This window comes from Calidris pugnax, unplaced genomic scaffold (genome assembly GCF_001431845.1).
Source record: "Calidris pugnax isolate Ruff unplaced genomic scaffold, ASM143184v1 scaffold109, whole genome shotgun sequence".
NCBI classification, from domain to species: domain Eukaryota; kingdom Metazoa; phylum Chordata; class Aves; order Charadriiformes; family Scolopacidae; genus Calidris; species Calidris pugnax.
The window spans coordinates 1520726-1534004 of NW_015090844.1; the positions used below are offsets into that span (position 1 = coordinate 1520726).

The 13279-nt window shown below is 44.9% G+C and overlaps 1 protein-coding gene across 1 annotated transcript in view; it reads left to right on the top strand.

Annotated features, from left to right (window-relative positions):
* The window catches only part of TLE4 (transducin like enhancer of split 4), a 99121-nt gene that overhangs the window by 55263 nt on the left and 30579 nt on the right, over nt 1–13279 (top strand). Inside the window, exon 6 of the mRNA XM_014942659.1 lies at nt 252–268. Coding sequence (XP_014798145.1) covers nt 252–268 — 17 coding nt within the window. The remainder of the gene's footprint in view (nt 1–251; nt 269–13279) is intronic.

Here is a 13279-nt window from a genome sequence, read left to right on the forward strand (position 1 = left end):
AATTGTGTTCAAATGCTAGAAATCCAGTTTTATAAATCTGGTGGTACAGTATTAATAATTAACTGTACAGAAAAGTTAACATCTGTGCAATTTATTATTTAACAGACATCAGCATTCTTTCTTCCGAGTATGATAAATGTATAATTTTATGTAAACTAACTAGTACTTTTCTCTTTCTCTCTCCCCCCACCTCCTCATCCCCTGCCACCGCCTCCTCTCCTCCTGGCGCACGGGGGCTGCTCTGCGTGCAGACAGAGACTCCATCAAGGTAGGACTCCATTTCGCAGATGTAAAGGGTGGCTTGAAAGAGCTGCATGCTGCTCTTTCTGAAGTATGGCCCAGAGTGGTGGAAAAAGTCTCAAAGTGAAACTGGGTTGTCAAGCTCCTGCTGACGAGCACAGCCCTGCGTAGACTGTGTATCGTGCTTAGAAAGTATGAAGTAGAGGGGCAGCTCAGATTGCAGATGACGTGCCGCCCAGGGAGTTTGGGGGAACAGCATTGAGGCTGTTCCTGGATATAAAGAAGGGGCTGCCCGGGGTCTCTGCTCAAGCTTATGAGACAGAAATAATTAGCCAGTAGTTTTAAGTCATTTGGAGGCTGTAAACTCTTAATTCTGATATATCCTAACAATGCAGTTGATGGAAGGAGAGCTCTGTCGCTTGCAGGGGAGGGGTGGGCTGCTGCCCACTGTCCTTGCCAGAGCAGTTTGAGAGGAGTGAGCTGCCATCCCCTACCCGAACAAGGGTGGGACTTGCAATGAGAATCCTGCCTCCCTTTTCCAAAAGTTAATTTTCAGGATGTGAATGACTCGCACACTCTCATACGTGTGTGCACCATCCCGTGCACGGTAGTGTTTGTGAGCAGGTGTAATGCACACCTTGTGGCTCGTGTAACTTTGAGCATTGGGTCATGCATACAACTACGATGTCAGCGTTTGTGTCTGGATGCCAGTCCATACTGGATAGCCACCAGAGGCTCCAGGGCTTTTAGTGCTGCAGGTGGGGAGGTGCATTTTGGCCCTGCCCTCTCCTGGATGGCTCTGCTTTCCTGGCTGCTGCTGGCCCTTGACCAGCTCGTTGCCAGCTATGCAGTTCCCTACCTGGCCCTGGGCAGCTGGGTGGAGTTATAGAGGGGAGCCTCAGTGCCTTCTGCAATATGCAGGAGCATAAGATTAAGTCTTTTTAGGTGACGGTGAGTGTGAAATGGAATCTACACTTCCCTTACGAGGGGCAAAACCTGTGCCTGCCTTATTGAGCACTTACAACCAATTCTTCAAGTTTTTAGTGGTGCTTGTTTTAGGAAGGTGTATTTTATTATTGGTAATATATATTATATATTGGTAATATATTATTATATACCAATATATAATACTATATATTGGTAAATTATTATTGTCCCATTGGACAATGCCACAAATGGCAGAAGAGGTGTTTACAGCACGCGTCTTGGGGTGCGTTAGACAAGACTACCAGGAGCTGGCCGGGCAGACGTTACTGGTGAGCCCTAGAGGGTGTCAGGAGGAGCTGGTGTTGGGCCCTGGCATTGCTGCCACCAGAGACCTGTCTGGCCAGGGCTGCCATGCGGGGATCTGCCCCTTTGCTTCCCCGGCGGCTCCAGGTGGGCCCTTGTCCCGCAGCCTTCCCCACGCTGCCACCAGCAACCCTGCCACGTCCCAGCCCAGTGCAGCCCAGCCGATGGTTGTCAGTTCTGCTGTTACCCACATGGCTTTGCATAACAACCAGGAGCTGACAGGACCTGTCAGTTGTTAGGGTGAGCCGCGAAGGCGCCGAAGCTGTCTATCTGCCGACATAGGACAACAACGTGTCGGATTTCACTTCGGCTTCCTTGTCATCAGGGCTAGAAACTGGAATTACCGCTTTGTGCGGCGAGGCCGGGGGCAGATTAATGATGATTTCCCTAGAACACCCCCTGTTTGCTGTGAACACATAGGCTTAGTCTATTTTCTTTTTTCCTGCACCTAAAAAAACCGAGTACAAGGCAGATACCTAAATGTGGGAATATAAACCCGCCTGGTTTCTTCAGCGATTTTGCATACCTGTGCAGTTGGAGCCACGGGGGTTTCACTCAAGAAAGTGAATGAGGAGAACTGCTAGTATATGCCAATTGCTGTTTTTAAACAAAATAGCTAGTAGTGTTTCTGTAAGGTCTGTGGGATGTTGGGGTGTTTATGCTGGCATGGGTGTTTTGGGTAGTGTTTATACCAAAAAAGGCTGATTCTGTCTGGGAGTGATTCAAAGGCACTGTTATTCATACAGCTTTGAGTCGGAGAAGAGGGCGTCCCTACTTTGTGCCAATTTACTTTGAAATGATAAGTGGATGTTTGTCTTGCATGGTGTTCAGGTTGTGAGTTGGCTTGTGTGTCAGCATTACAGGGCTTGCTGCCAGCTTTGCAAGGTGAAATAGTTTGCTAATTTCCTTAAATGTTTTCAGTGATGCCCAGAGTACCAGTTAGTCGCTTGTTCGATCGATCTGTCCTCCCTTAAGTGGCTCCTGGTTAAGAGAGGCTTTTTGTGATTGTCTGCTGTGTGACTTGAGATGGTTTTTGTCAGCCAGAACGTGCCAGTTGCCAGCAGCTGGAGTCTGTGTGCTTGTATGAAATAATTTATTCATGCAGGATAATGCTCCTTAACATTTAACAGGTAATGAACGTGACATAAATTTCTTTCTTGCTTTTAATTTTTCCCTTTCCTCTTCTAATGTGCAAACAGGCAGCTCTGGTACTCTAAATAGTAAGTAATTTTTGGCCATCTGTCAAAAGAAAATTTCAATACAAATTTAAATTAATGGTGCCTGAAATTTTTTATAGCTCCTCTAAAAGCCTCTAATGTGCAGAAAATTCTGAATCTGCTGGTAGTAATTAGTGTAGCATGTAATGAGGATATGGGCAATGTTATACAGCCCCAGTGTAACATTTTGATATGGTAGCAAAATTTTGATTTATACAAGGTTGTGCCTGGATTTAATTGTGAGAGACACTTTAAAGTGTTTTCTTGCTGATACAGATTATTAAGCAGGGCAGATTTTAGAATAGCTCATAAAGTGTAAATTTACGCTTTAGTGTCTGATTTAGATAATGAGGGTACCCTACCCGTTTCTACAAAGAAAGGAGTTCAGCTGAAGCGTCCTGTTTCCTGCCACCACTTCCAGCGCTTTGGATTTGCTGGGCTGTGGTCTTTGTGAAACTTTTGTCTCAGGAGGTCCCGATCCTCCTCCTGGTTCATGCCAGGGAGAAGGCGGTTTGCGTTGCTCTTCCAAACACCACGTTTTCAGCCCGGTAAGCCAGCGAGGGGCTCGCATCAGTCCCAGCACCTTCCCGGAGCGTGCTGAAAACCAAGTAGTTGTCCTTACAGACAGCGTGAGATCATCCAGGAGCAATTCCTAAATAATAGATCAGCATTGGCACCGCAAGCTCCGCGCAGAAGCACGGCTTTGGGAGGGCTTTGATTCCGTGTGGGGTTCGGTCCTCCCAATCCTTTGCAAAGTTCTCCGTGTGGGAAAACTCCAGGCACGGTGAACTGGGTCACGGGAGCGCTCTTTGTGCGGCGGCCAGGCTGCCGAGCAGACAAAGGGAAGGGAAGGGAAAGGAAGGGTGGCAAGTGCCAGGGCTGTGCTCGGAGCACAAGCCCTGGCTTAGGGGCTCTGAGGGAATATAATGTGTTTAGACAGAAAGGCAGACAGCGCCGCAGTTAACCGGGCAGCTTTTCACAGAGGGCTTGGTGTGTCCCCCCTTTCAAAGCAGTAAAACTTCTTCTTCAAAAAAAAAATTATTATTTTGCAGTGGGTCCTTGCTCGCTAATTGCACCCCGCAGGATGTTTTCCACCTCCCGCAAGAGCTACCGATACAGAAGGTGTGTTGTTCTTCCCAGCCCTGGTACCCTCTCTGGGACAAATGTGGCAAAAGTTTCCTCTGGGCCCTAACAAAGTCCCTTCTGTAAAACATATCCTGTGAAGAAGCTACGGAAGCATTTTGTGTGCAAAAGCACCACCTGGCAGAAAGTAGTCTTAACACTAGCAAGCTCATCCTGTGGCAGAGAAGGACTCTCCAGATGCTGGCTGGGTTGCAGCCCTGCCAGAGGTAGCCAGGATATCCCTGAGCAGGTCCTTCAAGAACTTGAGTCTTCTGAATCACTGCCTCCTACGCAGGATTCCACTCATGTAACTTTTTACCACGTCTGTTGGTTTCTGTATTAATTGAGTAAGGAAAAATACTGAAATGGTGTGTTGCCTTTGTTGTTTTGGTTTTTTTTAACCTGAATTGTAAATTATTTGGGGCAGAGACCATGCCCATAGTGAGACTTGCCACTGTGGTGGAGACTCTTTGTTTTGGTGCTGGGGGTTACTGTTTCAGCAGCAACAAGTGCTAATAATTAAAAGCTGTGGTCTTGTGGCAGGAATAAAATAGGTTGTTGGAGATTCCTCTGGGAAAAAAAAAAAGTTTTAAATGAGAGGATCTGAAATAACACATCAAATGCAGGTTTGGGATGAATTTCTGTGCAGCATGGTAGTCAACTAGGAGAAGTCTGTCAGGACAAATTCTAATGGGTTTGGCTTACTTTTGCTTTAATCTGTGTGAAGGCTAATAATAACACATGTGGCAGATAACAGGGAAAGTGGATGGGTGCTATTCCCACTTTCCATTTACATTTGTGGTGGCAGGTGCTCCACTGCTTCTCAGTTTAGCTTCTCGAGCTGTTAGCCGTTATTAAGTGTTTAGACCTCTGTTCACTTAGTATATAGGTAAGAGTAAGCTGCTTACTCCTGCAGGTGTAGTTCGATACTTTAAAAAAAAAAAAAAAAAAGTTTTATGAGTGTAATGCTTCTGGAAAGAAGTTTAAAATCAAATCAGTTTAAAATCAAAACGCCCAACGTGTATTATAAGACTTTTGGGTATTAGCAAATGTAATTACATTGCTCGGACTTAGTTCTTCTGCTGGTAGAGGAACATCACATAAACTGCTGTGAGGTACTGCTGTGGACTTTGTCTTAATTGTCAGGTTTCTTTTTAATGAGACTTCCTCTAGTGGCACAAGTGTCGGGCCAAATGTTTTAGCATGCAGTATGTATTTAACAAGCCAAAGAAATGTAGTTATCTGTTAAACCCCTAAAGAAATTCACAGGATTTATTTCCTCATCATTTTGTTATTTTGCTGCTTTAGTACCATTCAGCTGAAAAGTGCTTCACAGGCTTGTTAAAATCCAAATGTTTCACACTCGTGTCATGGATTCTGCTCCTGCCGTTCTCTGTGTGGAGACGAGGCATTTGCGTGTATTTTGCTTTCCATAATGATGAAGTGGTAGTTTTAAGCTCAGTAAATTTGAACTAAACTTTGTTCTGCGAGAGCTGTGTTTTTGATCTTCGTGGGTGTTTTGGGGGTAGCGTTATCAAAATATAATGAGTAACTTCTGTTGGCTTGTGATACAGTAATTTTTTCAGTATTAATTGATATCTGCCTCTGGGCGTGTAAGCTGTGCCGAATGTAACAGGTGCCCTAATTCCAGAAAATGTGTTGTAATTGTTTGTTTATGGAACAGATGAATAAATATCTGTGGGGCATAGCTGGTCCTCAGGTGGTGAACGTGAATGGATTAATGATGTGATTGGGTGAGACATGCTTGTTTGTTGCAGTCTCGTCCAGTAACTGTCTGCTGAAGCAGAACAAATATTAATTAGCAGGGTCCTGTTTGTTGTCTCGGTCTATCTTATGGAGCTTATTTTTTGGCACTGCTTTTTTTTCTTAATAACCTTTTCATGGCTAGACTTTCGTAGCACATCATTCAAGCCCTGTGGTTTTTAACAGATTTTTGGAAAATGAAAGCGAACCTCAGGTGTGTATCTCCATGGTGCATTTTTTTTTTCTTTTTTTTTTTCCCCCCACTTCCCACCCCAACTGAGTTTTACATTTCTTTCTTTCATTCAGTGTCATATCATTTGCCTTTTTAATGAGGCCGTCTGGGAATTTTAATTTAGTGTAGAGTATTTGTATGAAAGTAACAGCAGATACTCTGGTATCAAAAGAATTAGCTACTTCTGCCATTTTCAATGGCTTCACCTCCTTTACCCGATAGCTTTTTTTCCAGCTTCTGCGTATTAGCTGTACGCTGGCCTCTCACCCTGAACCCTTTTGCCAGTTACCACAGGGTGACTCCCATTCTGTGGTGTGCCCACATTTGGACAAACTCCTGCAGCTATCAAACTTTGTTTTGCCACTTAGTGATTTAGGGTAACTCAAATGTTCTCTCTCCAGATGCTCTCTTCACCCAGGAGGCAAACACTTACATGGGCTGTAATTTCTAACCTGAGCAGTCATGTCTAATTATTTCCATGGCAACAGACTGTGATGTTGATAACACAGGATTATGACTTCACATCGTAGAGTAGGAAGAGGAAGTTTGCTGGGGTGAGGAGGTGGGTGGAAAGGTCTTCTGCAGCGCAAAGGCTTTGACAATGTAATAGCTGGGGGAAATGAAGCAAAGGGGAGGGAGTGAATTTGTTTATTATCTCTTTTGAAGTTCTCCTCATTGTAAGCGTGCAATTAAAATCATACTTTGAATGCTGGCACTCATGGCTTACACCACTTTATTCATGGTGAACGTGTCTGGAATGAAGAACATGCAGGTCGGGTTAAATAGGTGTTAGTCAAAGTAATGGGAAAAGATAAACAATACTAACCATTTTTTGTGAAAGCAGGACACAAACTAGATGGCTGCTTTTTGCCTTATAGATTTCTGTCTTTTTTTTTTGTTGTTGTTCTATTGAGCACTTGGCCTTTATATTTTGAGTTGTCTTTAAAACCCTTAGATCCAAAGAAACTCGAAAGATCCCTTACTTGTATTGCAAATCCTTTATTTGTATTGCAAATCAATGGATTCCATGAGCATGCTGATTATCTGCTGAAGGGAGGGAGGGAAGGAGGACAGATTACCTTCTGGAATCAGCGATTTGGATGACATGTGTTGGAAGTTTCTGTCCTCTGGCTAAAGTCCCTGAATGCTAGTAGTAGGTTCATATTTGTATTGCTATTCCGACAGTCAAACTGTTGTCAGTCTCTTAGGCTGATTTTAGAAGAAGTTGAAGGGAATAACTACTCTGACTGATTCTCAAGTTATTATGCAAGCTTGTTGAGTACATCATGAATTACAAAGTTTTAGCTGTGCTTTGAGGGAAGAAGCAATTAGGTCGGCCAGCAGGAATCGGCCATTGAGGGGAATTTGCAGCAAAGTTACACCGTGTCTCCTGTCTCTCTCCGGTACAGCTCTAATTGAGTCGAATAATTAATTAAATATCTAAAGCTCGATTAGCCTATTCTGCATAGCAATTTGAAAAGTCCTGTGTTTTCTTGAGCGACATTTGGCCTTTTGAAAAACAAAAAATTGGAAATGCTAATGTTTTTCAGCCAACTAAGGGAAGAAAATAAAAATGTCTCCATAGCAACAAAGCTTCTTTCTAGATGGTTTCCTAAGATATGCCCGAACCAGAAGCAGATGTCTGATTTGAGAATCTCGCCTCCTTCAATGTAAACAAATAACTTCTAGGCAGGTGTTGGAAATAATATGGAAATCCTATTAAGGGGCCCTGGGTTCCTGTCACTCAGGAAGCCCCTGCCACAAAAGGGTTGGTTGTCTGAATAAAGGAGGCAGAGTAAATTCTCGTTAGGCTTTAGCTTTTCCCAGGAAATGATTGTCTCTGCGTGCTCTTTCTCCTGCGAGGCTGAATGCAAGCGTTCCTTCTATTGATCCCCACTGCCACCCTCGCTTTCTCCCTCTCCTCTCCTGCTGGACTAGTGCTTGATGTCGGTGGCGACGGCGGCTGCTGCTGCTTGGGGCGTTGTGGCATTTGTGATTTTAGCCCCCATCCCTCCATCCCCAGCCCTGCCCCGGCCAGTGAGAGGACAGCCACAGGAGATGTCCAATGCCAGCTTGGAACGAGGAGAGGATGGGAAGCGGGCAATGGGGGAGGCAGAGCAGACGAGTCCTGGGCAGCTTATTGCTCCGGCTTGTTTGTGTGAATTTATGGGTGATGTTGTAGCCCTTGGCACTGATAGACCGAGCATCGAATGGACATGGGATTTTGCTTTTCCTTTTTCATAGGGACCGTGGCTTTGGAGGGCTGTGGTAAAGGTTTTGACGTGTGTAGCTGGTGTCGCACGTTGGGATTCACAATGAGAGTCTGTTTTTTCTCGTAATGTATCTAGGAAGTTGTTGGGTCTTTTGTTTTTGTTTTTTTTTTAAATTATTTCGAAGTTTCTGAGAAAACACATTGTGCCTGCTGTCAGTAGTTTGTTAGTCTAATGTGACACTTGTGCCGCCTTTGCACTTGCTGGTATCAGTTTTGCCCCCAGACCCTGCTGTGCTGAGCCCTGCACTGCCTCAGCCCAGGGACCAGCTTACCCGTAGCCTGGGGGCAAAAACTGCAAATCGAGGCAAGTGGGAGCAGGCGCTGAGGACACATTTTCCAGGGTTTCTAAGCTGAAAGCAGACACCGTGTGTGTGCGTGTCCCCCCCGCCTTCCCGTCTCCACTTTTCTCAGTGTGCCAGACGTGCATAGTGATGCTCTTAATAACACTCAGAGGGTTAAATGTGGATAAACACAAAACAAGGCTTCTGAAAAGCCTGACGATTATCATGCAGCATTTCTCGGACTATAGCCCCCGAGACGCACTTCATAAAGCCAATAAAGCGCACACCGGTGGTCTCCCGTTGCCCTGGCAACGGACCACAGGGCACCCTGTGTGTGAAATGCATGAACATCTGCGAATTAATCTTTTTTAGTTTGTTCTTTCCTTGGCACCGGCGGGGCCGCGCTGGCTGGCAGCGGTTGGGGGCTGAGCTGGAGGGTCCCCCAGGGATGCCCCCAACGTCTGGCAGAGGGGGTGAAGCTGGGTCCCTCCCGGCAAGGGCTTCCCGTGGTGGATGGAGGAGGGGGGGTGCGGCCTGACGGCGCTCTCGCAGGGATGCCGTTAGCTTGCTTTTGGCTGCACAGGGGAACGAATGAAAAAAAAAAAAAAAAAAATTTCTCCTAAGTTGACATGTTATTGGGCTTGTCGGTCTGCCACGGAAAAAAGCAATCTGAGGGGAAAATTGAAATAAGCGCTCGTGTCCGCACCACAGTTTACTGGACTTCAGGACTCCCCTGCTCTGCTCTCACTGGACCGTGGTGGAAGGAGAAGTCGAGGGGTACCGGCTCCGGCGCGAACCGCAAAATGGAGCTCTGTAACAAAAATGAGCCAGAGGGCCTGCCGGGACCGTGCTTGAGAGATGCAAAGCCCGGGTGGTAACCCCTGCCTCCCAGAGCCTTTACACAGGGCGGCAGGGGCGCGGGTTCCCCTCCCTTTCTCCTCGACCCCACCACAAGTGCAGCGGCGGGATGCAGGATGCGGGATGTGGGGTGGTCTGGTGTCCGCAGCGCAGGGCTGGCCCCGCCGCTCTCCACCGAGTCCCCGGCAGGACTGTAGGGGGAACACTGTGTATGTCGTATCATCATCGTTGGGAAGGCTGGATGCAATCAGTGTTTTAATGAGGCATTGGAAGTGAAATGCCGCTTTAATCTGCTAATTGCATTAAGAGGACAGCAGATTGCTCTGTATCACTTCTTTTTGAGCTGCCAGCTTATCAAAGAGTACCGAGGTGCTTTTAAGTGAGGTATTGCAGCCAGTCAGACGCTACGTGTTTGCATATGAATATATTAGCAGACACAGCTGTACCTCTGTTTTTCTGCCTCCCGAGAGGCAGTGAAAGCAGCTGTGGGAGTTTCCTTAACACGTACTTACGAGTAAGTGAGGTGGGGGGGAGGGAGAAGGGAAAAATTTCGACAGGGTTTGTTCCTTTCTTGGTGCAGAGGGTGAGCGCTCGACTGTCGTAGCTTCTCCGTGCAGTGAAGCAGCCACTGTATTTTTTCAAGGGGGGCATACAGCCATTTCTTTGCTGTATTAATCTGGCCAGGTCAAAGTAAATAATAACACTGATTTTGCTGGCAGCTCCCCTTTTTTGTCACATCGGTGCGTACTGCAGGGGTGCGGTGCAGGGCCAGGAGAGGTGTCTCCCCACGGCAGCTACCCCTTGGATGGAGGGTGGTCCACAGGGGTGTGTGGTGAGAGTTTGGCAGACCACACACAACACAAAACTCAGCAGCTACAGCAACCTATTTCTGAGTCTTTCACTCATTTTATTTTAATAGCAAAGTGGCCAGACTGTATAGAAATCATTGCTTGCATTGAGTTGAAAAGCCAATACTGACCTAAATAACATGAAGCTTTGCCTTGTAATGTTACAACACCATTAGGCAGGCATTAGTAAATCATTGTATTTGGCTTGCAGTAATTACAGCTGTGTGTTGGTATTTCTTGTCACTCCCTCATATGTTTGCTGAAACCATACCTGTTGATGCTGTATTTCTGTCCCACCTCTCTATTTCTTTTGAAAATAACAAACTGCAATTTATTTTAGCCCTTGAGGAAATGAATGTTTTGCTTTTCCTCCCCTGCTTTGACAAAAGAGTTTCTTGCAATGACCTGCAAATATTATTTTGTAATGAGCTTTGCTGTCCCCTACTGCAAAATATGAGAGGAATTCGATGTCTGAATAATTCTAAAATAATCCCTTTAAAATCAATTACAGTAAACCTTGTGGGGTGGGAGAAACCCTTTTTCTGCCATTCCCTTGAAGTACAGTTTCTTTCCAAGTGCCCTGTCAGGGTGCATAATTGGCATTAGAGTAGCAAAGGCACCCCGCTTTCAGCACAAAGGCAGCCTGTCCACTGTCAGTTGGTGCCTTTTATAAAAAGCCCTGTATGCTCACCACGTAGGTTGCCTAAAAGTTTCATATCACGCTGCAGGTATTTGAAAGCAATTATGTATTTAGCAGACCTTCTGCAGGACTTTTCGCATGCTTCATGAAGGTTTTCTGATAGCTGCCTTGCCTCTGGCCATGGCAAAGGCTGGAGGTGCCATTTCCTGGGGAGTACCCTTCTTCCTGTTCCAGGGGATGAGGAAGAGGCGACATTTTTGTGTGGTGGTGTCTCTCTTCCCTGTTCTTTTTAGAGTATCTAGCATCAGACTGTGCGGGTTTTTCCCAGTTAATCTGTGCAGGTTGCAACCCTTTTCATGTGAAACGTTGTCTGTGCTGTAGTACCTCTCTGTTGTGCCTTTGGTCTCCATGGACCCTAAACCCTTCTGCACATACTACTAATGGCTGTAACAGCTAAACAAATTCAGCCTTGCAGACAGCAATAACTTGATTTATAGTAGTAAATTTAACTGAAGTTTCCCACCAAGTGGAGGAGGGCTGAAAACAGGTACTAACAGCTGTGGGAATCACAAAGTGATGGAGCTGTGGCTACTTAGTAGACAAGCGTTTCCTAATTGTTTTGGACAGAAAGAGGAAGAAAAGTTTATTTGATTGAAGAAGGCTTTTAATGTTGACAACACACAACTCTAGAGATTGCCACAGTGCAATCACTGTAAAACTGCTTGTTTTACAAACAAAATATGTTACATTCTAATTATAAAAACAAAAATGTGTGCTTAAATTTGACAGACAGACAGAATTTCTCCTACTATTTTGTTAAGTTTTAAAACTGCCAGGGTTTCTTTCTGGAATACTAGTTATTCAGCATGCACAACTGCTACTCTAGATGTCAAAAATAAAATATTTATAAGTGCATTTGATATCGTGTTCTGGCTCAAGATATGTATCCGTCCAACACTGCACTGTGATGTATAAGTAAACTGGTCTTAGAAAAAACATTTGTTCATATCCAAGGTTGTTCTTGCCAATAGTGAGATTAAATCAAAACAAGCACCACTTGTTATCTAATTTGCCCATTTTCTTAAAGTTTACTTAAAGTTTAAAAAGAATATGTTAATGTAATGATATGGTTGTGACAAAAGCCAAAGAAATTGAGGAAACAGACATCTGGAGGTGGCTGTTTCCCACACTAAAAGAGGCAATTGAATTAAAAGATGTAATTCCTAGCACTTGGTTCTGTGCTGTATGACTAGTTTCTGCTGCGCTTTGAAAGCATAAACATGAACCCTCCTGGAACCTCTGGAGAAAAGCATGTGAACGTTCGCCTTGTGGCTGCAGAGAAAGAAACGCTAAGGTGGCTGATTAAGAAGAGGTCAAATGAGCATGGTGGGGAGCAGAGGGAGAGAGAGACGTGGGAATAAATGCATGGTTCTTCTCTGAATCCACCTTACTAACTACTGTGCTTATTTTACCCACGTTTTACATAGTCTCTGGAGAGAGCTCCTTTACAACTCGCGTGAGAGAAGAGGAAGAAAAATTGTAGGCAGTAGCCTTGATTATGCTGTATAAAGATCAGGCAGCTAGTAGACTGAAGCATGCCTAGTGCTTGTCTGTTAAAAGCTGTTTGCTCTTTATACAGTGACACCAGAAGCAAGGTGTAGGAAGGTGTTAATCCTCTGAACCTTAACGCTTTCCAAGATCATAGGTTAACGTTGTCTTCTGTTAAATGAGAATTTGCCTAATGTTTCCTTTTCTCCTGTTGGACATCTGGTGGCTCCTCGGAAATATTTGAAGAGCCATCGTTTAGTAGTTTACAGGGAAAGCCTTGAATAATTCACACAACAAATGATTAGGCAAGCACTTCTCTATCTAACTGAATTATTCTGCATGTTTGCTGAAGCAGTTAAACAGGAGAACAGCATTTCCTTCTCCGGAGGGTTTACAGTGGTAGTATTGACCCACCTAGTTATTGGGTTTCAGCCTTTTGTTGACACTGTTGTAAATGAAAGCAGCCTGGACAGGCACTGAGCAGCTGGGCTGGATAATTGTGAAGGATTCATGCTTGTTGCTGTTACCCCCAGTGTTTGTAGTGGGTTGTTTGCTTTGACTTTTGTTGAACTGTTGACAAAAGCATTAGATACAAATGGGAACAAATAAAGTGGTGAGATGCCAGGAGGGCTTGGCAGTAATGGTGGTTTTCATTCCGACTTAAATGGGGAATTTCGACATTTATCTGGATGGGAAATGGAAGGTGTGTTCAGCATTTGTGTGCTTCCCCCCTCCCCTTTCCCTTCCTTTCCTTACCGCTAAATATGTTTTGGCAAACACAGGTGAATAAGAACAGAGTGGAGGCAATTTCACCATTGCCTTAACGCTTTGGCACCGCATTTTTGAAGCTCTTTCTGACTGTGGATGTCTTGCTGGGCAAATCCAGTTCCTGGCATGAAAGGATTAAGTATAAAAGGGAAGTGGAGGGAAAAAAAAAAAAAAAAAAAAAAAAAAAAAAAAGAAAAGG